Source organism: Typopeltis vanoorti, chromosome 23 (genome assembly GCF_054136105.1).
Source record: "Typopeltis vanoorti isolate ZY-2024b chromosome 23, IOZ_Tvanoo_1.0, whole genome shotgun sequence".
Classification (NCBI taxonomy): domain Eukaryota; kingdom Metazoa; phylum Arthropoda; class Arachnida; order Uropygi; family Thelyphonidae; genus Typopeltis; species Typopeltis vanoorti.
The window spans coordinates 24325131-24352864 of NC_143571.1; the positions used below are offsets into that span (position 1 = coordinate 24325131).

A 27734-nucleotide genomic window follows, 5' to 3' on the forward strand; every position below is an offset into this window, starting at 1 on the left:
AGTATGTAGTATAAACTAGGGCAACTTGCAGCAAAGGTGGAGAAAGTTCTGATCGCTATTCTTAGTATTTCACATAACGTAAAACCCATCTCCTAGGAGATGGGTGATATTATACATTATGTTATGGTGGGAGGTCACTACCCAGACTGGTTTCGATCTTTATTGAGATCTCATCAGTGAGTAGCTAGACCAAATATAATACTAAGGGTATAGTGAAATTAGGACATTATGTGAAATACTAAGAATAGCGATCAGAACTTTCTCCATCTTTGCTGTGAGTTGCCCTAGTTTGTACTACATACTTGAACTATGTGATTTAGCTTACGCTAGTAGTTGCTGATACTTTTATAGTTACTATATTCGGAATGAAACTCTTTGAGTTTCTCATTCAGTTTTAAAACAACGTAGGATTTAATATCCCCTTAATTTAAATAATGTTTACATCGCCGAAATGAAGCCTATTGGCTCTTTATCTTAAATAATTTATGGGTGCACCTTTTTGACGACTCGTATAGCAGAGTATATAAGTTCTTTTCGCTATACCCTTAGTATTATATTTGGTCTAGCTACTCACTGATGAGATCTCAATAAAGATCGAAACTGGTCTGGGTAGTGACCTCCCACTCCAATATAATGTATAACATCATACATCTCCTAGAAGATGGGTTTTACATTATGTGAAATACTAAGAATAGCGATCAGAACTTTCTCCACTTTTGCTGCGAGTTGCCCTAGTTTGTACTACGCACTTGAACTACGTGCTTTAGCTTATGCTAGTAGCTGACGATACTTTTATAGTTACTATATTCAGCATGAACTCTTTCATTCCGATCTTTGAGTTTCTTATTCGGTTTTAAAACAATGTGGGATTTAATATCCCCTTAATTTAAATAAGGATGTATATGGTTCCCTTGTGTAAAGCTTTGATCAGGCCACATATGGATCACTGTGCAGAGATTTTCAAAAAGAAGATGTATTGGAAAAGGTCCAGAGAAGATTGACAAAGGTGATTTCTGGTCTCTGGAATATTGAGTATGAAGGCAGATTGAGAAAATGCAATTTGTCAAAATAGTGGAATAGAAGGAGGAAAGGGGATATGATCAAGACATATAAGCTGTTGAGGGGTTATTACCAGATTAATATGGGGGAGATTTTGCATAGAATGGGTGAAGACAGGGAGAGAACAAGAGGTCATCCCTGGAAGCTGTATAAAGGAGAATGCGAGAAGCAGGTTTTTAGCATGGAGAGTGGCGAGTGATTGGAATGCATTGCCCCGATAATGTGTGAGCAGAGAGATAGTGAACACATTTAAGGTGTGGTATGATAAACTGTGTGTGTAACAGTGAGACCACCCGCAATGAGTCTTTTGATTCCATGGAGGTTTAATAATAATAATAATGTGAAGCTAGGTTATAATGCGATTCTCATGACTTTTGTTTTTTTACAGGATAACCTAAAGAAGTTTAAATAACACGAATAAATTAATATATGATAAGGTGGTATTTCATGGGTTTTTAACATTAAATTCCATCCATTAAATGTTGTAAACCTATCTCACATTATTACCATGGGTAGGCTTAGGATTAAATAATCTAATTTCGCTTTTCTATATGATGATTTAGAAAACATTTTAAGTCTCTATTTATCCAGGAGTGGTCTCACACAAAGCAACAAAACTGTCTGCTGCCTAAAGATTTTCATAAACATCCAGGCCACAGTGGCTACATTTTTCTTTATGCATGGAAAAATAGATATGCCATCCATTCAGCTTACCAGACCAGCTAATAGAATAAATGGGTGACTATAAAATGAATGAGCAATTAAGAAAGTTAATGAATATAATACATGAATATTTTGGTTGATCGAATTTAAGCTCAAGCAACACATTGGTAAAATAGTATACTAAATTATACAGCCAATACTGGATTATACAGATAGAGAGTCCCATATACCCAAGTCAACATACATGTGGGGTTGTAAATCTAACATTATTTTTATTAATTTTAATGGAGTAATGATTACCCACTATACTGTTTACCTGCTGTCCCTCTCCCACTGAACATGAACACACATTTCCATACTATGTGTGTGAGGTTATTAGTTTTCGTTCATATCAAGAGCAAAAACTGACCACAAACATCTTTGGCAGTAGTTACAATATACAAGATATGGATCTGAGTAATCTGTGAATTTATAACAATGCTATAAATTCACAGATTAATTTATAACAATGCTATAAATTAATCTGTGAATTTATAGCATTGTTATCCTAGGTAGACCTCTCTTCCCTCCAGAGGGGCTGATGATAACACTTTAAAAGAATTTGGATAATTTATATTTTTATGCTCTTTTTTTCATACATATCCATTATTCAGAATGCTTGACTCCCCTACAGATTCTGAAACATTCTCCAAAAGTAAATACCATGTTTAGTCTAGAGGACCTAGATTTTCAAACCTTTTGGTTATATATAGTTCTAACGTGCTAGAACTATACTTTATACTTCATATTAAAAAAATATTCGGTCTATTTAATCATGATTTCTCTTTTCTTTCTTTCTCTCTTTTTTCTGCACACACCTGCATGTATCAGAAAGAGTTAATGAATACAAGACACAAATATTTTGGCTGACTGAATTTAAGTCAGTTCAGGTACCACATTGGTAAAACAGCATACCAAATTATACAGCCAACTTTTCTCTTTATTTAAATTTCATCACAATTACCAAGAAAAACAAGTTACCAATAGTAAATTATTAACACTTACAAAAACAGTTGGCAGAATGTTTTTATGAACCGTTGATTGTGGATCAGTCAGCACCCCAATAAGCAGTTTCTGTCTGCAGATTATGTAATTTATTTTGTTTCGCATCATCATCAAATTGATGACATTTAACCCTCAAGGGGTGTACAAGATATGATAGTACTAAATGAAAAATTTACATCAGTACTAACTTTCTATCTACAATTTTCCTCCAAATCAATCCATTACTTGACAAGATTCCAACATTATCAGATCTTATATTTCTATCATCTAAGGCACTTTGTACTGTATCAATCCACCTATATCTTGGTCTTTCTCTGGGTCGTTTTCCTGCCAACCTGGCAGAGAACACTTGTTTTGCTAATCTTTCCTCGCCCATTCTGTTTAAGTGACCATACCACCTGAGATTAGCTCTGCTAACGTATTCCTGGATGCTGACAATGTCAAGCTCTTTCCTAATATCCTTGTTTTTAATATGATATTGCCATTGATGCCATTATGTTCATGCCCCCTAATCTTTCTCAGGACTCTCACATCCGCTGTCTCTAGTCTTTGGTCAAGTGTTTTACTTCTAACCCAGTTCTCAGATACATAAGTTAAAACTGGTTTGAACACTGTCTTGTATACAGCTAATTTAGTGTTTTGATTAATTTCTCTCTTATTCCATATAAATTTATTCAGTTGACTTTCTTTGTTGATCCTGTTGTCTATTTCTATATTTAATTTACCATCTTCAATTAAAATTGTTCTTAAGTAGCAGAAATGTTTTGCTTGTTCTATAGGTTCTCCATTCACAATGCAATTGATATTTTCACTGCTTCTGACTATTTTCATTGTCTTTGTCTTGTTATTGCTGACCTCCATACCATATCTATTACAACAGTTATTCAATTTAGTCAGAGAATCTTGCAGACTTGTAGCAGATTTATTTAGAAGTATAACATCATCCATAAAGCAAAGAGCTGATATTAACATCTCCAATTTTGATATCAGATTATTTAATACCACTTTCCTTCATAATGTGATCCATATAGATAATGAATAACAGAGGGGATAATGTACATCCTTGTCTCACACCAGATTTAACATTAAACCATCTTCCTGTACTTCCTTCAATTCTAACTGCTGACTTACAACTCAAATAAAGACGATGTATTGCTTGATATAATGCCCCAGTGACACCATACAACTGTACCATTCTGAATAGCTTCTCTCTTGGCACCTTGTCATATACTTTTTCCAGGTCTACAAAACTTAAATACAGATCTTTGTCATATTCCCATGATTTCTCAACTATTTGTCGTAAAGTGAAAATCAGATCCTGACAGCCTCTATTTGGCCTGAATCCGGCTTGTTCTTCACCAGCTTCTCTTCCACAATCCTTCTCAACCATTTTCAAGCATACTGGCATAAATCTTACCAGGAACACTCAGTAGAGAAATACCTCTGCAATTCTCACATTGTTTTATTTCCCTTTTTTATGTATGGGTAGTATGAGAGCTCTACTCCAATCAAATGGAATTCGTCCCTCTGTCCAGGTTTTCTGAACTATGCAGTGCAGCCACTGCAAGACTTTTATACCTCTATACTTGAGCATTTCTGGTCGAATATTATCTACTCCAGCTGCCTTTCCACATTTCAGAATTTTGATGGCTTTTTCTACTTCAAGTATGGATATGTATTCCTGATTGCATGCCTGATCAGTATTCCTTATCACTGCGCTGTCACCACTGCTAGTTTCATTTAGCAATTTTTCAAAGTAATTACTCCATAATTCAAGGATATCTTTTTATCCAGTTTTCATATCACCTTGATCATTTATGAGCTTCTTTAACAACCTCCATAATATTTTGCCACCTTCCTGATGCTTATTTTCTATGTTCTTACCAAAGTCTTCCCATCTATTTAACTCATTGATTTTATCTGTCTTTAATAGTTAAGAACTTAGGAATGATATTGAACTGAGACTCCATGCTCATGATTTTACGCATCAGTTTTAATTTTACTTGATTTGACTGTGCTCCTCCATTCTTCTTTTTTACTAGTAAATGTTATTGTACCGACTTTCTTGTCCTGAAGAAGCCAGACAGAATAGCTGGTGAAACCTGTTCACAATTGTGTAGATCTTTTAATATTTATGCTCAACTAATAAACGAAAAGAAAATAACTCAATTTTATTACTGTAAACAATTATATATGTAAAATAAATACAATTCTATAACTGCATGCTTGTCCTACTGAATATATTTATTAACTATAAATATTTGCATACAAAATATTAATATGCTAATATATCAGTATATTAACATGCCAGAAGCTTATCAAGAATACAGTACATTACTGTAGGAACTAGATGGTCACTTGACGATGTTTTCTATCATCCAATTCAAAGGTTCAGATTTTATAATGGCAGTATAACATGACCCCTGATTTCAACAACTGTTTTTTTAACTTCAGCTATTGTCTTAATATGCTGACATATACAGTATATGACAAGTATAGAATTTACATGATATGAGCTCAAAGAAACATCTGACTGTCATAAATTCATTTCTGAGGCTTAATATCAAGGCTTAATAACACTATAGAAAGAAATTAACATAGCACTCAAAGTTTTATAATTTGTTGACTATAGGGGAGCTTCCTTTGCAACATTTATTCCATCAGTCTTCTTTATTTTTCTTTTTTATTTTACTGTTTCTTCTCATTCATTCCTTCTGTCTTATCTCTCAATAAATGTTAAGAGCTTACCTGATTATTATGCTTGCATCTACTTCTTCTAGCAAGCAAGATTCATTAAAAGCATCTTACTTACATTTGCTGAAGTAGTCATGAAAAATAACTCTGACAACAGGAATACATTTCCAAGAAGTTACAAAGGCAATGTCAAGAAAATAATTGCTGGAGATTTTGCCTCACTCATGGAGTATATGCTGCTTGCAACTACTTGAGCATATAACTCACTCACTGATAAAAGAAAGCTTGATACATTGTACTAATCTTCAACTTCACAGTTCCTCCATGGAAAACAGATAATACATATAAAAAGAAGCTGTAATTCCTCTTTATATGGCCTTGATATGCCCACATCTGGATTACTGTGCTCAAGTCTGGTTCCCAGGGTTTCTTGGAGATGAGGAAGCAGTGGAGAAGATTCAGAGGTGAGTGGCCTGTAGAATGTTCCCTATGAGGATGGATTGAAGGTGTGTGTGGATTGCAGAAGTTGGTTGATAGGAGAAAAAGAGGAGATATGATAGAAACATTTAAGTTGCTTAAAGGTTTTATAGGATAGATGCAGGGGAAATGTTTCAGCACTTGGCTAGAGTGACCAGGACAAGGGGGTAATCCCTGGAAGTTGAATAAAGGTGTGGTCAGTAGAGGTGTGAGGACTAGATTTTTTGCTTGGAGAATGGTGAATGAGTGGAATGGGTTGCAAGAGTCAGTTGCGAGTGCTTTGTCTGTTAATTGGTTCAAGGAAAGGTACGAGAGATTGGGTCTCCAGCAACGAGTCTTCAGATTCCATGGAAGTGCACATATAATTATAATAATAATAATGGACTTTTCTGAGATCATACAATTTAACTCAGCAGTTTTCTCTCTTGTTTAGCTCTCCTTCTTCCTTTCCATCTTTCTTGCTGACTAGAATCTCATTACTTGATGGCTGCTGTTCTGAAACTCACAACTAACACGTGCTCACTGCCTAGATTCAAAGCAAAACCCATGTGACAACTGTATGTTACAATAATAGTATATCGTATAGGAGCTCATGAATTTATGAATTACTTCTATGTAATTCCATAAGGATTACAGCATCAACATAGGTTGATTATATAAATACATCTCTGTATCCTTTGTTACGCTACTGCTAAACCATACGGCAGCTTCGGTTATTAATATTACACACATACAATTGTATTAACAAATATAATTTTAAAAAAATATATATTTTATCATATAACAAAACCTAGTTCAGAGTGTAAATTTCATAAATAGTTCCTATTTATGAAATTTACACTCAATTTGTATCATACCATAAAAAACAAATGTAAATCACAATTATGAGAATTTTACACTCTCTTATAATTCACAGACAATTATGCTATGCATTGACACTTGGTTGATGACACTAAGGAACAAACTGAAAATTCAGGCATGTATTTTATTGAATGAAAATGTGAAATCACATCTATTAATTATGTGGTGACTGCAATCTTTCATTAAAGAAAAAGGAATACCATTTCAGAGGACTGAGTATAATATTACTTTTAATTACTGTATAATTATACAGTAAATAATCATATAATCTGTCTGAATAAGGGTATCAGAAATAAGAAGATAACATTTTCCATAGAAAATTTAGAAAGCAAAGCTATTTTCAGATGTGCATAGTCCATTTATTCTAAACTCTGTGAAGAAAGAAAGAAAGAAAAGAATTATACATACAGGCAGGTTGTAAGTTTAACCATCAAGCTTTAAACTATTAGGTTATAAAGAGTACAAAATGAATACAATTTTATATTTCATTGCTGAGGTGATGTGAAAATTAAAAATGTGCTATATTCCTTAATTAGATACAAGAAAAACTTGTTATTTCATTATATCTGAATTTAATATCAATACTATCACAAGCAGCATTAAAAACAATATAATCGTAATGTCCTTACATCTACTTCTTTCCTTAAGAATTCTCTAACTTGTGCTCCATATTTTTTCACAATAAAATATATTATGCCAAACAGTGTAACACCAGAAGCAAATTCATGTTCCAACACATAGATCTCTTTGGAACAAAGGTAAGTTATTAGGCCAATTCCAAAAAGATAAGGACCAGTAACGCCAGTCTTCTTATAAAAAAACTGAAATAAACAATTTATTTTGTATCTATCAAAAATTGAAATATATTAATAAAAGAAAAAAGTATTAATTGAAAAAAAATATTAACATAAATCTCATACCTGCTTTTACCAATATAGACAATACACAATTTTATATTTCATAATGCCTCAACTGAGTGCTTTTAGATGCAACAGTACATACAACTCTTTACAGTCAAGTTTCCTAATGGTCAACATGTGCAAATGGATAGATAACATTTACTATCTATATGAAAGAACTGAATATATCTTATCAGTTATCATGTATGCCTGCATAGATATTCTGTAACATTTAGCTAGGCTGGATGAGTGGGTAATATACCCATTCAAAGGAGAGGAATGGTCTCTAGAGCAGGGTTTTTGGATTATGTAACCCCAGTTAAAATCTTTCATGTGTGGGATTCACGTAAAAAAAAAAACTGATGAAAATCAGTACCTTATTTTATAGAAAAATATATAAAAGGTTTATATTGTACTACTGAACTAAAATGGACTGTGCAGCCCAGTGGAAGTGGTTCGTGCATCCTCTGTGCTAGGCTGCCTGTAGATACTTAAGTTCAAGTCTAGCCATCAACTGGAGGCACTTTTTAAAGCCTTTCTTCGACCGGTTCCCAAGTTAGTCTCTGGCATAGGCAAGCAGATTTGTTTACTCCCAGAAACTCAGATTTTTCATCTCATAAACTCAAGAAAATCAACCACACTCAGACAAGAACATATCCTATTAGCATTAGTTCTTGATTAGGATTTGTTTCAGACTCATAATTAGTGATAATCTTGGACTAGCTATCTCTGATTGGCTACTGGTGGAGAATGAATTGCCCACCTAGTCTCCAAAAGCTAAATAGTGTTAAAAGGCCTCGCCTACTCCCTATAAGAGAATAAAAGGCGTTAGCTGATTTTTTTTTTTTAAAACAAACTAAGCAGTACAAGTTAGCAATGCAGTATTGAATCACTCATGCAAGAATAAAAAAAAAAACAGCTAAGACAACACCTAGTTCCATAACCGAGATAGGGTTTCCCATATCTTCCTTAAAAATTTTGACTAGACTCAAAAAAGGTCAAACAAAAATCAATCCTCTATCTCATTCTCATACTGAGTCTATGGTAATGCCTACTGTTATCAACAAGACATTTGGTTGATAATATCTCTGGCTAACAACTCTGTAGTGTATATGGATAGAGGATAGCTAGTTAAAGGTCCAGATTATTTAATATCCTGGATGGTAAGTGAATAATTTGTTACATCATTACTAATAACAAATAATTCAGCTTCTCATCTAGTTCAATCAATGAAATTAAAGAAGAGAAGCTAATCTGAATTATGCACTTTGAAGTTTCTGAGTAAGATGATCTCACTGTAGAAAATCATACTTCAGAGATAAATAATGAATTCAACTGATTTATGCTAAAATGGTTGCTGGATCTGCTAAATTTAATCTGTGAATGTTACACACAATTTTAATTAGAGAAGATATCATTTTGAATAAACTTACCTTTTGCAATGGCTGGTTGATCACAAAATATTAGTTATCATTTAAATATGTTAGTTTTCTACAAGCATTATTCAGAAAAACACTTAAATGAATTTCATCACCCAGTATGAGATAACCACCCTGAGTACTGGAGCCTGAAGTGGCTTGAAAATGTTCCATATCTGGTCTCTAGAGCAATATGTCCAGACTTCAAGTGTCATCCCCTAGAAGGAGATTGGCAACCATGTCACAGAACTTTTTTCTTTCTTTTGCTGCTCTGGAACCTTTATGGTAAAGCCAGTCCAGTCCTTAATTTCTTCAAACCACATTCTCCTGGGTCTGCCTCTCGCTCTTTTTTCCACCCAGTTTCCCTTCTAATATTAATTTCTGAATGCCTTCTTGTCTAGTTAGATGTCCAAATTATTTAAGTCTTTAATTATTTTCATTAATGTTATTTTCATTTTTGCTTTCTTTAAAACATTTTCATTTTCTCTGTCCATGGTATTTTCAACATTCTTCTGATGGTCCACATTTCTAAAGCTAATTTTTTTCTCTGCTTCTTTATTTAGAGTCCAAGTTTCACTGTTGAAGAGAAGGCCTGACCAGATATAGCATTTTATTAATGTTTTTCTCATGTCTATATTAATGTCTCTGGATGCTAGAACAGTTTTCATATTAATAAAAGCTTTTCTTGCTATCTCTGTTCTTTTTATTTCTTTAAGGGAATTTTCTCTGTCAGTAAACATTTGTCCCAAATATATAAAAGACTGAACCTGTTCAATTTTCTTTTTGTTAACAGTTATGTTTAGTTTCTTATTTATTGATTCTTTTGATATAATCATGCACTTTGTTTTCTTTAGGTTAATAATTAATCCCATGTCTAAGCTTCTGTAAATGTCTGTGATTAAGTTTTGAAGATCATCTTCAAAAATAAATAGGTAAAAATAACACACACAAATATATAAATGAATATGAAATAGAAAAAAAAATCCTTATCCTACCTGTGGTACTAAGGTACTATAGGTTTAAAACCTTTCAAGGATAAGAATCACACAAACAGTATCATTCATGCAAATTCAGCATCATTAAATAAATTATAACCACCCTCAGGGGGAAGTTATTGGATATTATGATAGCATTACATAAGAGGTTTATATCATTACCAACCTATTGATAATTTTCCTTCAAAGGAGTCTGTAATATGCAAAACTCAATATTATCAGATCTTATTTTTCAGTCTTCTAAGGCACTTCTTACTATATCAATACATCTAGATCTTGGTCTTCTGGATCTTTTTTCCTGCATCAGGACAAAAAACAATTGTTTTGCTAATTATTCTTCTTGCACACCACCTTAGATTAGCTCTGCTCACACATTCCTGAATGCTAACAACTCAAGTTATTTCTTATTATTCTCATTTTTAATATGGTTCTGCTATGGATGGCATCCATTTGTTCACTCTCCTGCTTTTTTCAGAACTCACATATCTGTGGTCTCCGGTCTTTGATGAATTATTTTTTATTTCTAAACCCAGCTCTAAGATCCATAAGTAAAATTGGTTTGAACATTGTCCTGTATACAACTACTTCAGTGTTTTGACTAATTTCTAATTCAACATAAATTTATTCAGTTTGATCCCTGCAATACAGTATTGTAAATTCTGTTATCTATTTCCATATTTTGTTTGCCATCTTCATCAAAAATTGTGCTCAACAGCTGAAATGTTTTACTTGTTCTATAGGTGCTCAATTCAGGATTCAATGCAGTTGATGTTTTCAGTGTTGCTGACTATTTTCATAAATTTATTATAACTGTTATTCACTTTAGTTAGAAAATTCTGCAGACTTCTGCTGGATTTATTTAGAAATACATCATCTGCATAAAGTAAAAAAGCTGAGTTGAATATCTCTAATTGCATATCAGGCCTAATGTCACTTCCCTTCATGTAATCCATGTTCATCATCTATAGATGATGAATCAGAGTGGAAATAATGTGTACCTCTAGCTGCGTGATTTTGATTCTTCTGAAAACAAGAGAATGTAATTTCTTACACAATTTTCTTTTCACGATATGATACTGAGTTTTATCCTGCTTAAATATATGTGCTAATCACTTCTATTTCAAATTCCCTGTGTTCTCTTGTCCAAAAGCAGCAGGATTTGTTATTGTTTGATAGTAATATATTCAATCAGTGAAACTTTTCTCACTTCTTGAGTCCTCTCTCCATGTGAATTCATGCATATCTTTTTGATGGAACATGGTTTTAGTGATGATTACTCAATGTCCTGAACAAAAATCCAGAGTACTTGGCATTATTATTAGTTTTGCTCTTTTCTCCAAATTTTCTGAAAACACCTCTATATCTGATATTCATTTCCCACTCTGCTGTTTAAATCTCCAACAATGACTGAACAATGAATTTTCTTTACATCAGCTGCTGCTTCTGGTGACTCAAAAAAATTCTTCCATTTCTTCCTTAGTGGAACCTGCTGTGGTAACAGAGACACAAATGCGTTTCCTTCTCTGATGCAGAGGTAACTGTGCATCCATAAAAGAAACATACAATATATGTGGCAGTGGAAAGATATTTAACTGTAATTATAAAAATATTTTAGCTTAAGTTTCTTAAATCACATAACAAAATGGGATATTCAAACAACAATGTAGGCAGATGGAGAATGGCATCTTTTGATTTGCAGTTGCAAGAAAGCCAGGTAAATATAACTACAAGGATGGTCTGAAAAGTTCTTGGCCTAACAATGAAAAAACAAATTTATAATTTCAAAATAATTTTTATTTTTCAACATAATCTCCTTTAAGACTAATATATTTATTCCAGTGATGGTCCAGCACCATTATCCCTGTACTGGTTCTCAGTAAGATCTGCAAAATACTCCTCTACAGCTGCAATCACCTCTTGATTCGAAGAAAAATACTGACCAGCGAGGAAGAGTTTTAGTTTTGGGAAGAGATAGAAGTCAGAGGAAGCCAAATCTGGTGAATAGGATGGATGTTCCAACAATTCATAGTGCAGATCCGTTAATTTTCCCATTGCCAAAACACCTTTGTGGGCAGGTTGCATTGTCCTGATGAAAGATGATTTTTTCTTCTTGAAACTGGGTCTTTTCTCACGAATTTTTTCGTCTAGTCTGGTTAAAAGATTAAAATAATATTCCCCAGTTATTGTTTTACCCTTTTCAAGATAATTAATAAACAAAATGCCTTTAGCATCCTAAAACACCATTGCTATGACCTTTCCTGCTCATGGATTCCCACATTGTCTTCTTTGGTGCTGAACAACCAGCTTCTGTCCACTGTTTTGACTGCTGTTTGGATTCTGTGTGTAATGGTGAATCCAAGTCTCATCCATAGTAATAAATCAACACACTAAATCAGTTTCATTCTTGTTAAAATGCTCCAAGCACTGTTCAGAGATTTTCATGCGAGTGCATTTTTGATCTGCTGTGAGCAAACGCGGCACCCATCTTGCACAAAGCTTTTTCAGTTGCAATTCTTCATGCAAAATATATGCTACACGTTCTTTTGAAATGCATATAGTCTCATCAACTTCACGCATTTGGACTCGCCAGTCATCCAATAGCATATTGTGCACTTGATCAATGATTTGTGGTGTTGTTACACTTTTTTGGACATCCTTCACGTGGGTCATCTTCAAGGCTGGCACGGCCAAGCTTAAACTTGGCAACCCATTTCTTAATTGTAAAAACTAAGAAGAAGAGTGTCCATAAACGTTTATGATCTTCGAATGAATTTCTTTTGGAATTAAAGCTTCTTTTACAAAGAATTTTATAACCGCACGATATTCAATTTTATCCATTTCAAGGGATGCAGACAATACTTTTGCTTCAGACAGCTGTATAAAACAAACTACTTGATAAAATGACTTGCAATTTCACATGGACGCTTATGACAGATGTACCAACTTAGAAAAAAAAAATCTTGCCGATAGTGTTGCCATCTATAGTCGAGGCTAAGAACCTTTTCGACCACCCGCGCATTAGGATTTGTGAGAGCATGACTATATGGAAAAGCTAACATACTATTACTGATAACAATTTCCCAAGTTCTGGATACTAACAATCTGTCATTGAAGTTGAGATATGGTATGGGAGTGGAGTGAAGAAGGACCTCAGGACTAAAATGTTTGAATTCGTGGAAGCAAATATGCAATTTATGCATGACATAAATTGCATATTTGTTTGAGCTGAGGCAGAGGGCTATGGCTCATGAAGGTGTCAGTGTGCAGATTGTACAGGAGGAATGGTGTGAAGTAAATATATCAGGAGGACAGGGATTAAGAGAGCAGTTCATTTGAGGTTATCTAGTGCAAGATAAAGGCCAACAGGATAAAATATGCAATGGGTTGCCGCTATAATCCAGAGGGTCTATAAAGGAGAATGTAGATGACATGCACTGACAAATTAGCACGATGAATGCTGATCGAGTAATTATCAGAGGGGATTTCACCTATGTGGGAAAAAGATGGGAGAAGGAGAAATGGTGACAGGGAAGGAGGGAAATGGAATTTATGCAGGTGCTGAATTTATGATTACCTGAGGCAGCATATAAATGAAGACATGCAAGGTCTGAGAGTGCTGGATCTGATCATGGCATCAAAGAACTTAACAGTAACAAATATAGCTAAGCAGCCTCTGCTTGAAGAATGTGATTATGTAGTTTTAACCTGGGTGATGCCAGACAAGAAGAAATTTCTGTTAAGGGATATATGTGGGTTTACAAAACAGGTGATGACAAGCTGAGGAGGCAGTTTTCAGTAGTGCCACAGCATAAAAACTTGTAGGAAAGACATGCTGGTGATACATGTGAGGTGGTCAATGAGTGTTTGAAGAAAGCAGTGTCAGATGTATATACCCAAAGTCAGAAGGTGGAATGAATAGAATCATTAAGCAAAAGTTGCAGACAAAGAAAAGGTTGTGGAGGGAATGTAAAGAAAAAAGCGATCAGCATGACCAGAAAAAAAAAAGACAAAAGCTAATTATGAGAAAAAGATGAAGCTAAAGAAAAGCTTAAAAAGTTCTTTTGTTATGTGGCAAGGAACATGGAAAGATGGCTTTGAAAAGCACTGATGCTGGGGAGATAACAGAAGCAAAATAAATAGTTGAATTACTGTGTGAGCATTTTGTATGGATATACCATCAAAGTGATGTTGTAATCACCACTTAGATGGGAGAAGAGAGGTGAAGAAGTACTTACATAATTGCAGAACCTCGATACAAACAGCCATGGGATCAGATGGCATATTAGTCAATGTATTACTAGAATGTGCAAGGGAATTATCAGTTCCTCTGAACAAGTTGTTTAATGTTAGTCTCAGTACTGGAAAGGTACCAATGGAGTGAAAAGAAGACAAAATAGTCCAACTACATAAAGGAGGCTCCAAGACAGAAGTAGCAAATTATACACCAATCAACATCACAGAAGTAGTGGCTAAAGTACTGGAGAAATTGGTGAAAGACAGATTAAGAACTGGGTGGATAGGAATAGGATTTCTGTGACAACATGGTTTTGTGCATAGTGGGCCTCATTTAATAATTTGCTTACTTGTTATGATAAAGTGACAATGGAATTCATCAGCACCATTATTAAATTTCTGATACCCTCGCAGGGGGGGAGGGGGAGCAATTACAGGACAATTACGATAGTACTACATGAAAAATCACACCATTACTAACTTCAGATTAACAATTTTCTTTCACATTAATCGGTTATCTGTCAAGATTCCAATATTATCAGACCTTATATTTTTGTCTTTTAAGGAGATTATTACTGTATAAATCCATCTACATCTTGGTCTTCATCTGGGTCTCTTCCCTGCCAATGTAGCAAAGAACACTTGTTTTGCTAAAGGAGTTGAATAAAGGAATTCACTACTCAGGCTATTGCATGACTTGACAAAACCTTTGGTGAAGTAGCCAATGGGAACATGATTTGCATAAAACTCTGTTGCTAAATTGGAACAAATGGGGACAGATATGAATTTGGTGGTTTGGATTAGAGAGTGGCTGAAGGACAGGTATCATCATCATTATCAAATTCCTGCTATGTACCCTCAAGGGGTGTACAGGATATGACAGTACTACATGAAAAAATTACATCATTACTAACTTCCTATCTACAATTTTCCTCCAAATCAGTCTGTTACTTGTCAAGACTCCAACATTATCAGATCTTATATTTCTATCGTCTAAGGCACTTTGTACCGTATCAATCCACCTATATCTTGGTCTTCCTCTGGGTCGTTTTCCTGCCAACCTGGCAGAAAACACTTGTTTTGCTAATCTTTCCTCTCCCATTCTATTTAAGTGACCATAACACCTGAGATTAGCTCTGCTAATGCATTCCTGGATGCTGACAATATCAAGTTCTTTCCTAATATCCTCATTTTTAATATGATATTGCCATTGATGCCATCTGTTCATGCCTCTAATCTTTCTCAGGACTCTCATATCTGCAGTCTCTAGTCTTTGGTCAAGTGTTTTACTTCTGACCCAGCTCTCAGAACCATAAGTTAAAACTGGTTTGAACACTGTCTTGTATACAGCTAATTTAGTGTTCCGACTAATTTCTCTCTTATTCCATATGAATTTATTCAATTGACTTCCCACCATACCAGCTTTGCTGATTCTGTTGTCTATTTCTATATTTAATTTACCATCTTCAGTAAAAATCATGCCTAAGTAGCTGAAATGTTTTACTTGTTCCACAGGTTCTCCATTCACAACACAGTTGACATTTTCAATGATTCTGCCTATTTTCATTGTCTTTGTCTTTTTATTGTTGACCTTCATACCATATCTATTACAACAGCTATTCAATTTAGTCAGAGAATCTTGCAGACTTGTAGCGGATTTATTTAGAAGTATAACATCATCCGCATAAAGCAAAGAGCTGACATTAACATCTCCAATTTTGATATCAGGTTTAATACCACTTTCCTTCATAATGTGATCCATATAGATAATGAATAACAGAGGGGGATAATGTACATCCTTGTCTCACACCAGATTTAACATTAAACCATCTTCCTGTACTTCCTTCAATTCTAACTGCTGACTTACAACTCAAATAAAGACTAAGTATTGCTTGATATAATGCCCCATTGACACCATATAACTGTAGTGTATTAAATAGCTTCTCTCTTGGCACCTTGTCATATGCCTTTTCCAAATCGACAAAACTTAAATACAGATCTTTGTTATATTCCCATGCTTTCTCGACTATTTGTCGTAAAGTGAAGATCTGATCCTGACAGCCTCTATTTGGCCTGAATCCAGCTTGTTCTTCACCAAGCTTTTCTTCCACAATTCTTCTCAACCGTTTCTCAAGTATACTGGCATAGATCTTGCCAGGAACACTCAGTAGGGAAATACCTCTGTAATTCTCACATTCAGTATTATTTCCCTTTTTATATATGGGTACTATGAGAGCTCTACTCCAATCATCGGGAATTCGTCCCTCTGTCCAGGCTTTCTGAACTATGCAGTGCAGCCACTGTAAGACTTTTATACCACCATACTTCAGCATTTTTGGTCGAAGATCATCTACTCCTGCTGCCTTTCCACATTTCAAGCCTTTGATGGCTTTTTCTACTTCAAGTATGGATATGTATTCCTGACTGCATGCCTGGTCAGTGTTTTTTTATCACTGTGCTGTCATCACTGCTTGTTTCATTTAGCAGTTTTTCAAAGTAATTACTCCATATTTCAAGGATATCTTTTTCTCCTGTTTTCATGTCACCTTTATCATCTCTAACTCCTTTTACAGCACTCTTTCCTCTATTCCTAAGCTTCTTCAACAACCTCCAGAATATTTTGCCTCCTTCTTGATATTTATTTTCTATATTCTTGCCAAAGTCCTCCCATGACTTTTGTTTAGCTAGTTTTACACAGTGTTTAGCATTCATGCATTTGTCTCTGTATTCTGTAAGAGTAAAAGCTGACTTATTTGCCAGGAACTTTTGATATACTTTCTTCTTTTCCTTCACTGCCTCTAACTTACTTCCTGTGTCCACCAGGTTTGTTCTGATTTTTTTATCCTTGCAAACAACCTCACCACATGCCTCTCTGGCAGAATCAATCAATGTTTTCTTCAGAGTTTGCTACTGAATCTCCAAGGTTTGATTCCTGTTCTCAAACTCTTTCATTTTCTTTTCAATAATCTTTCTGTATTCTAGTCTACAGTTCACATCTGAGAGCTGCTCAACTTTTATTCGCTTTAAAACTTTCTTACATGTTATTCTTTTCAATATGAAATTCAATTTTATCCTGCTCAAGACTAAATAGTGATCACTTCCAATTTCAAATCCTCTGTACACTCTGGTGTCCTGCACCAGGGAGAAGACATCACTATCAACAATAACATAGTCAATGAGACTTTTCTTATTCCTAGCCTCTTCTCTCCATGAGAATTTGTGTACATTTTTATGTTGGAACATGGTGTTAGTAATAACCAGTCCATGTCCTCAGCAGAAATCCAACAGATATTTGCCATTATTAGCTTTGCTCTTTTCTCCAAATTTTCCCAAAATATTTTTGTATGTCTCGCAATCATTTCCTACTCTGCTATTTAGATCCCCAACAAGGACCAACTTTTCCTTTTTCATTGTGTCAGTTGCTTTTTCTAGAGCGTCAAAATATTCCTCCACTTCTACCTTAGTAGAACCTTCTGTGGGACCATAGGCACAAATAAGTCTCATTGTCCAGTTCCCCATTCTCATATTTGCTCACATTACTCTACTTGAGACTGACTGCCATTCAAGAAGATTAGCCTCATATTTTGTGTTGAATACTATGAATACTCCTTCTTTTCCTTGATTGTCATTGCCTGAATATAACATTTTGTATTTATTGCTCAGAAAGATCTCACCAGTTTTGGTCTTTTTTGTTTCAGTCACCCCTATTATGTCAATCTGGTACTTATCTAATTCCTCAGCTAGCTCCATTTCTTTGCCATTCAGGCTTCTTACGTTGATAGTACCGATCTTTAACTCTGGTGATGTTGAGTTGGGGTTTGTTTTCAGATTTGTTCCAGTAGCTGACTTTTCGCTGTTCGCCCTGGTTCCCTGGCGAAAACAACGGGGGCCTTGTTTAACCGGGCGACGCCCCAGCCGGCATTAAATTTTGACATGTAGTACCATCACTTTTTATTTTGGTTTAACCAATAAGAATACAATTTGGTCGGCTAAATCCCAAATTGCCAGCCCATCCTCGTTCGTTCAGTATCAAAGTAGATACCCATCAGGGTGCACCACGAGAAGGTGAGGATTGGACATTAGGTCAGAAGTCCTGGTCGGTTCTCCGCATTCCTTTAAAGGCTATGTGGAGGTCTCTTTTCAGTTATACAGCTTTGACCCTTAAGCACCCCGGACAGGTATCAAATAGTAGTTTATGGACGAATTGAGTCCAGGAGAAGGCAAGTCGTCAGTAGTGTACCACAGCATTGTCGTGACGTTCTATTTTCATGTTATGTTCTAAATCCGCCATCTTGCTAAAAGTCACTTTCATAAAATTAAAGGAAAACTAATTGCAAATTAATCACTGATCTAAGGGTAGAGAAATTTCTATTATACTGCGCCACTCCATCCTTAGATAAGTCTATATGAATTAGTAAGATTAATTCAAAATTAGTTAGCAGTCTTTTCACTCATTCAGGCCGATGGTATTTATTTTCTTTCCTTCTGGGATTCCCGCTAGATCCGAATTTTTGTGAACGGTGCAGTAAAAAGAAATTCAGGCAAACACAATATTTAAATTAACAAACAAAACATTTAATATATGGTTATATAACAAAATACATGTATTCCACTTTTAAATATGATAACTCAGTCAAGCTAGTACATCAGGTCAAGTCATTCACAATAAATCAATCTTCCAAACTTTCACATACAATTTCACAGTTTCATAATCACAAAGTTCCTATACTCAACTTATTACAATAGAAATTCTTATTTAAACAGTTTCCTTGTATCTCTCAGCTACACTCTACGATTAACTCATAACAGGCACTAACCACGGTAGATATCACTTCAATGTCTATATTTTCAACTCTCAGCCTCGATGGTAAGCTACAGTTAATGTTAGAAACAGCGCAACGGAGCTAATACTTAAATCTGCATACACTGAAATAAACTAATATGACTGTCCTTACCAGAAATAATCTTCAGTACTTCCAATATTTTGTGAGCACACTTTCAAATTGTATTTATCACACTTGCGAAACATTAAATAACTAAAACATTACTAATCGCTCTTCAAAAATCCAGATAACAACTATAAGGTACATTAATTATTCTTATTTATCATTCATCAACTAGTTTAACTCCGTACAATTCCCTTTCTTGGTAGTATAGAAATAAGTCGTAATTGTAGACTGACTGGATTTATTCAGTATTCTTCTTTGAATGTCCAGTTCTCTAATTATCCGATTACGGCAATAATTTCCTTTTATTACTATGGCTGATTTTGCTTTCAGCCAACTATAAGATTCACTTATAAAAAAAATATCTACTCAACTCTTCCCTAAGAACCTTTTAATTACATCTACTTCTTTAGTTTACTTCCTTGCTACCTTATAGTTCCAAAGTTCCGTTCCGACTTCTCACTTACAACTACGTATCTATTTTCTCTCTTCCCCACAAACGCTCCCTTCACACGCGCCCGTTTATTTTCACGCGTCTCCATGACAACCGATAGACGTAAACATTCTCGCGAATGTTACATTACGCTATACAACTACATTGAGTTATTACATAACATTAAGCTTTCACAAAAGGAATAAATAGAATGATCGCATTTCAATAAATGCGCAGTTAAACTACAAATATAAGTTCTTACAATATTGACATAACAATAAATAAAACAGCTTAATAACATTTAATACAGAATCTATTTACCATTAACACATTTCTTTGATTAAGCAATTAAATATTTGACATAATTAAGGTAGTTATATAATATCAATTATAATTTATGTTATTTACATTAAATAATATCTACAAATATAGTTCTTATGACGGAAAGTCATGTTGGATTCTGAATCAAACAACATTTATTCTATTTTCTACATAATTAGAATCCAACAGCATTCAGTACTTGGTCCTCTGTTGTTTAATTTGTATATCAATGTTACAGGGGGTGCTTAAGGGTCAAAGCTTAAGAGTCAGTGTGCAGATTGTGCAGGAGGAATGGTGTGGAGTAAAGAGAACAGAACTATATATATCAGGAGGACAGGGATTAAGAGAGCAGTTCATTTGAGGTTATCTGGTGCAAGATAACCTCAAAGAAGAGAAGAGACCTCTACACAGTCTTTAACCACGCTACTGGCCAGAATGTATATATACGTCCAAGTTAGCATAGATGCGAAGTGCATATTAAAATTGTGATACCATTGATATTACATTGAAATATATGATGGACACGAAGCGTATGAGGATGCGTTTTTGATCCATAATGGCGGTAAGGTGGTTAAAGGAATGCGAAGAACCGACCAGGGCTTCTGACCTAATGGCCAATCCTCACCTTCTCATGGTGCATCCTGTTAGGTATCTACCTGGATACTGAATGAATGAGAATGGGCTTGCAATTTGGGATTTAGCTGACTAAATTGAATTCTTATTGGCTTAAACCAAAATATAAAGTGATGGTACAATATGACAGAATTTCATGTCGGCTGGGGTGTCGCTTAGTTAAACAAGGCCCCCATTGTTTGTGCCAGGGAACCAGGGAAAACAGCAAAAAGTCAGCTGATGGAACAAATCCTAAAACACACCCAACTCAGTTCCTATATAATATTTTCTTTCCCTTTTATCATTCAATAAACAATTATATAATGTAAATTATCACCAGAGTTCCAGATCGGTACAATCGACATAAGAAACCTGAATGGCAAAGAAATGGAGATAGTTGAGGAACTGGGTAAGTACCAGATCAACATAATAGGGGTGACTAAAATAAAAAAGACAAAACCTGATGAGATCTTTCTGAGCAATAAATACAAAATGTTATATTCAGGCAATGACAATCAAGGAAAGAAGGAGTAGCCATAGTATTCAACACTAAACACAAGGCTAATCTTATTGAAAGGCAGGCAATTTCAAGTAGAGTGATGTGGGCAAATATCAGAATGAGGAACTGGACAATGAGACTTATTTGTGCCTATGATCCCACAGAAGGTTCTACTGATAGAAATGGAGGAATTTTTGAGGTTTTAGAGAAAGCAACTGACACAATGAAAAATGAAAACTTGGTCCTTGTTGCAGATCTAAAAAGTAGAGCAGAAAATGATTGTCAGACATAAAAAAATATTCTGGGAAAATTTGGAGAAAAGAGCAAAGCTAATAATAATGGCAAATACCGTTGGATTTCTGCTCAGGACATGGACTGGTTATTACAAACGCTAAGTTCTAACATAAAAATGTGCATAAATTCACATGGAGAGAAGAGGCAAGAAATGAGAAGTCTCAATGACTATATTATTGCTGCAGGTGATGTTTTATCTCTGGTGCAGGACACCAGAGTGTACAGAGGATTTGAAATTGGAAGTGATCACCATTTAGTCTTAAGCAGGATGAAATTGAATTTCATATTGAAAAGAAGAACATGTAAGAAAGTTTTAAAGCGAATAAAAGTGTAGCAGCTCTCAGATGTGAAATGTAGACTAAACACAGAAACATTATTGAAGAAAAAATGAAAGGGCTTGTGAACAGGAACCAAACCTTGGATATTCAGTGGATAGCCCTGAAGAAAACATTGATTGATACAGCCATAGAGGCATATGGTGAAGTTGTCTGCAAGGATAAAAAAATCAAACTCCATGTTGGACACAAGAAGTTAAAGAGGCAGTGAAGGAAATGACGAAAGCATATTGAAAGCATATTCCTAGAGATTAAGTCAGCTTGTAATCTTAGAGAATACAGAGAAAAATGTATGAAAGGCAAACAAAAGTCATGGGAAGACTTTGGTAAGAACATAGAAAATAAATATCAAGAAGGTGGCAAGATATTCTGGAGGTTGTTGAAGAAGCTCAGAAATGGAGCAGAGTGCTGTAAAAGGAATTAGAGATGAAGAAGGTGACATGAAAACTGGAGAAAAAGATATACTTCAAGTATGGAGTAATTACTTCAAAAAATAGCTAAATGAAACAATCAGTGACAGGACAGTGGTAAAAAACATTGACCAGGCATGCAATCAGGAATACATTTCAATACTTGAAGTAGAAAAAGCCATCAACAGCCAAAAATGTGGAAAGGCAGCTGGAGTAGATAATATTCGACCAGAAATGCTCAAGTATAGAGGTATAAAAGTCTTGCAGTGGCTGCACTGCATAGTTCAGAAAACCTGGACAGAGGGACGAATTCCAGTTGATTGGAGTAGAGCTCTCATACTACCCATACATAAAAAAGGGAAATAAAACTGAATGTGAGAATTACAGAGGTATTTCTATACTGAGTGTTCCTGGAAAGATTTATGCCGGTATACTTGGAAAACAGTTGAGAAGGATTATGGAAAAGAAACTTGGTGAATAACAAGCTGAATTAAGGCCAAACAGAGGCTGTCAGAGTTCATATTTTCACTTTACGACAAATAGTTGAAAAGTCATGGAAATATAACAAAGATCTATATTTAAGTTTTGTAGATCTAGAAAAAGTATATGACAAGGTGACAAGAAGCTATTCAAAACGCTACAATTGTATGGTGTCAGTGGGACATTATATCAAGCAATACATCGTCTTTATCCGAATTGTAAGTCAGCAGTTAGAATTGAAGGCAGTACAGGAAAATGGTTTAATGTTAAATCTAGTGTCAGACAAGGATGTACATTATCCCCTCTGTTTCATTGTCTATATGGATCACATTATGAAGGAAAGTGGCATTAATCCTGATTTCAAAATTGAAGATGTTAATGTCAGCTCTTTGCTTTATGCGTATGATGTTATACTTTAAATAAATCTGCTACAAGTCTGCAAAATTCCCTTACTACATTGAATAGATATGATATGAAGGTCAACAATAACAAGACAATGAACATAGCCAGAAGCATTGAAAATATCAACTACATTGTGTAGAACCTATAGAACAAGTAAAACATTTCAGCTACTTAGGCACAATTTGTAGTGAAGATGGTATATTAAATACGGAAATAGGCAACAGGATTAACAACTAAATTAAACTTTAATATATTTCCAATATTTCAGCAACGTCATGTTGCCATCTTCAAAGGAATTTACAATAAAGACACATGCACGCAGGCATTAAACACAGTAAGTGCCTGCATGCACGTCTTTATTGTAAGACATGTGCATGCATGTTCCTTTGAAGATGGCAACATGACGTTGACGAAATATTCGAAATATATTAAAGTTTAATTTAATGTATATTTTATTGTAATTTCCTTAAGTTATTTAGTAAGCATGTATAACCAACGTTTAAGCCTTTCTACGAGAAAAGGATCAACAAAACTGGTTTGTAGAAATCAACTGAATAAATTTATATGGAATAAGAGAGAAATTAGCCAAAATAATAAATTAGCTGCATACAAGACAGTGTTCAAACCAATTTTAACTTATGTGTCTGAGAGCTGGGTTAGAAGTAGAACACTTGACCAAAGACTAGAGATGGCAGATATGAGTCCTGAGAAAGATTAGGGGAGTGAACAGTTGGCACAATGGCATCAATGGCGATATCATATTACAAACGATTATATTAGGAATGAACTTCACATTGTTAGCATCCAGGGATGTGTTAGGAGAGCCAATCTCAGGTGGTATGGTCACTTAAACAGAATGGAAAAGGAAAAATTAGTAAAACAAGTGTTCTCTGCCACTTGTTTTGCAATGGAAAATACCCAGAGGAAGACCTAGATATAGGTGGATTGATACTGTAAAAGGTGCCTTAGAAGATAGAAATATAAGATCTGACAATGTTTGAGTCTTGACAGGTAACAGATTGATTTGGAGAAAATTGTAGATTGGAATTTGGTAATGATGTAAATTTTTCATGTAGTACTATCATATCCTGTACATCCCTTGAGGATACATGTCAGGACTTTGATGATGTTACAGGAAATGATGTTCAGGAATTATCCAGTTGTTGCTGATGATAAACTTTAAGAGCAATTGTTAATGAAGGTGATGCAGAGATCCTGCAGGAAGACAAATAGTAGCAATGTGGGCAAAGGCCTGTCTGTTTAAATTGGCCAAGTATGAGGTGAAGCACTTTGGGAAGAGATGAGAAGATGTGTACTATATGGGTGGAACTGAACTGCAGGAAACTGATGAGGCTAGGGACCTGGGTATGATTATGGACAGGGAATTGATGTTTAGAGGACATATTGCAAAGGCAACCAAAACAGCACATCAAATTATACTATTATTGTGTAGAACACATTAACAAGCAGGATAGAAGGGTTATTGTTCCCCTATATAAGGCTTTAATAAATCACATATGGACTGCTGGATTCCAAGGTGATGAGGTTGTGGAGAGGATCCAGAGGTGAGTGACAAAGATTCTGGCAAGTCTGTGGAATACTCCTTATGAGAATAGATTGACAGCTTGTAGGCTTCGAAAATTAGCTGATAGCAAAAAAGAAGAGACATCAAAGAAGCATATAAGTTATTAAATGGATTTTATAGGATTGATACTGAAACCTTCATTACATGTCAGAAAGGGAGAAAATAAGGGTTCACCAATGGAAATTGTGTATAAGTGTGGATAGCAAGGATGTTAGGACTAAAATTTTTGAATGGAGGGTGTGGTGAATGGGTGGAATATGTTGCCAGAGCTGATTGTGAGTGCTTCATCAGTGAACGAATTTAAGAAGAGATATGGATAGGTACTGAGTGAATAATGGATATCCCACGATTAATCTTCTGACTACACAGGAGAGATACCAATATGATGATAAAAATAATTTAGCATCATCCCAGAGGATCCTGTGGCTAGTATTAGTAAGTGCACATTCAGCAAGGCCAGACTAGTGTTGAATTCAATTTAGGATTGTTGTTTCAGAAATGCATTTAGTGATGCATTGGTCTGTTTGACAGAAGTAAATTATCAATTTAACTGCCACTCATTTATGACAATGACCTAAGTCCATTCAGAATGACCTTGCTGCAGTGCCTACACATCCACACAATTCAATAGCTCAGACCATACTGAGATATGCTGCAGAGAAACACCAGTCTTGCAACACATAGAAGTAGCAGTGAAATATATGCAAATATTGGTTTAACGCTTTAAAGAGTGAGTGGGGCCGAATGTTTTAATCTGCAAGTACACAGAAATTAACAGACTCTAGGTAGCAGGAGCAAAGATTGTACCATACCCTCAGTAAATGGCAATAAGGAGCTGATCTGATTAACAGGTTTATACACAGTTGAAATATGAAATTTCCTATGTTGTTGCTGTTGTCTGAATTTCCCAAATCTATTTTGTTATACTAATAGTTTGAGAAACTTACACTGAAATATTTATATAATTAACTACAGTGAATTTCACAATGTTCACGTGTATTTTATGTTCTTATTAGAAAGAAAATTTCATTTCCAAAGAGATGGGGAATTTGGACATTTTAATGTGCAAACATGAAGATAGGGAATTTGAACATTAAAATGATCGCGATGTTCACTCACTTTTTTTTTTGCTGCTATTTAAGAAGCTTATCCTTGTGTTTAGTGTTGAATACCATCATAGTTACAACTTTCTTTCCATGATTATTGCTTGAAACAAGAAAGGTGACCTACAGGCATATGAACAGTACAAGGCACAGCCAGAAGGGCAACTAGTGTGATAAGAAAGGAAGTCAGCAATGCAGACATCCTAAACAGTTCTTTCAATATGCTGCAAGTAAAAGAAAGAATGTATATGACAGAATGATTTTAAGGAATGCTGATGGTATGGAGGTAACCAAATCAGTCAAAATAGTAGAATTACTAATTGAACACTTTGCAAGAGTATATCGTCCAAGTGGCGATATTGAGAGAATGAGAGAGAGCCAAAGCCTTATAAATGAACCGAGGTAAATGAAATGGAAGTGCACAGCATATTATAGAACCTTAATATGAATACATCTGTGGGATTGGATGGCATACCAGCTCGAGTCTTACGTGAAGCGGCAAAGGAACTGTCGCTGCCCTTGACCATATTGTTTAATCTGAGTCTCAGCTCTGGATAGCCCTGAGGGGATGGAAACAGGAGAAAATAGTTCCATTGTATAAAGGAGGCTCGAAGACTGATGTAGCAAATTACCAACTGATCAGCATATCAGGAGTCTTGTTAAAGTTGGTCAAGGGCAAAATACAGGAATGGATAGATGGAAATGGGATACTGTATGGGGGACAGCATGGTTTTATGAAGGGTAGGTCTTGCCTCAGTGACATGGTCACATTTTATAATACAGTGATACTGCTGGACTTTGCAAAGGCAGCCTTTGACAGGATACCACATGAAATTCTAATCAGTAAACTGCAGCACATGGGGATGGATATAGGGTTGATGAGATACATAGGAGGGTGGCTGAATGGAGAGATATCAGAGAGTAGTTTATTCAGGAGTAGAGTTGAGTCTAAAAGAAGGCTTGTGACTAGTGGCGTGCTGCAGGATTCTGTTCTTGGACCACTGTTATTTAGTTTGTTCATTAACAATATAGGAAAGGATCTGAGAGGAACTGTTCAGTTATGTGCCAATGATGCAAAGTTGGGTAAAGCAACAGTTAATATGCATGATGTTAAAATTTTGCAGGATGCTTTGGATAGATTGGCAGACTGAGCAAAGGAGAATGGATGTTAGTTTAATGTGGCAAAGTGTAAGGTTATGCATTTTGGGGTGAAAAGATTACTAGCTATATACCACACTGGTGGAACTTTATTAAGCCTTGATAAGACCCCTTCTTGACTACTGCATGCAGATCTGGGCAGCAGGGTTTCTTGGTGATGAGGAAGAAAGGATCCAGAGGCAAGTGATCAAGATGGTAACAGGTCTATGGAATGAACCTTATGAGAACAGGTTGAAGATTTGTGGGTTACAGAAACTGGTTGATAGATGGAAAAGGGATGATATGATTGATACAAATTACTGAGGGAATTTTTACAAGATTAATTGACAGGAAATTGTTCAAAACAGGTGTGCTGGTGGTAGAACTAGGTTTTTTTGCTTGGAGAGTAGTGAATGAGTGGAATAGGTTGCCAGAGTCTGTTGTGGGTGCCATGACTGTGAATGAGTTCAAGGCAAAGTATGATAGATACTGCATTTTTATTTTTAGAGGTACCTGTGGCATAGTATAATTATTAAAAGAACATGTAAGACCACGGTAATGACTTTTTAATTAATAAGGTACAGATATTCATACTAAAACTAATAGTACATCTTCAGTGTCACACAAACAGTTATAGGAATGGAATACAAGTAATGAACATGCAGTGGATCACCTATTAAAATAATATAATAATAATATTATAATAATATAACAATAATATTTTAATAGGTGATCCACTGAATGTTCGTTACTTGTATTCTATTCCTATAACTGTTTGTGTGACACTTGAAGATGAAGATGTACTATTAGTTTTAGTATGAAATATCTGTACCT

General features: G+C 35.1%; 1 protein-coding gene across 2 annotated transcripts in view; it reads right to left on the bottom strand.

Moving 5' to 3' along the window:
* ATPsynB (ATP synthase subunit b, mitochondrial) overlaps nt 1-27734 on the bottom strand; it is a 123445-nt gene that overhangs the window by 55311 nt on the left and 40400 nt on the right. For both annotated transcript variants that reach the window (XM_090412856.1, XM_090412855.1), the window contains exon 4: nt 7428-7619. In XM_090412856.1, the coding sequence (XP_090268982.1) occupies nt 7428-7619 (192 nt within the window). The remainder of the gene's footprint in view (nt 1-7427; nt 7620-27734) is intronic.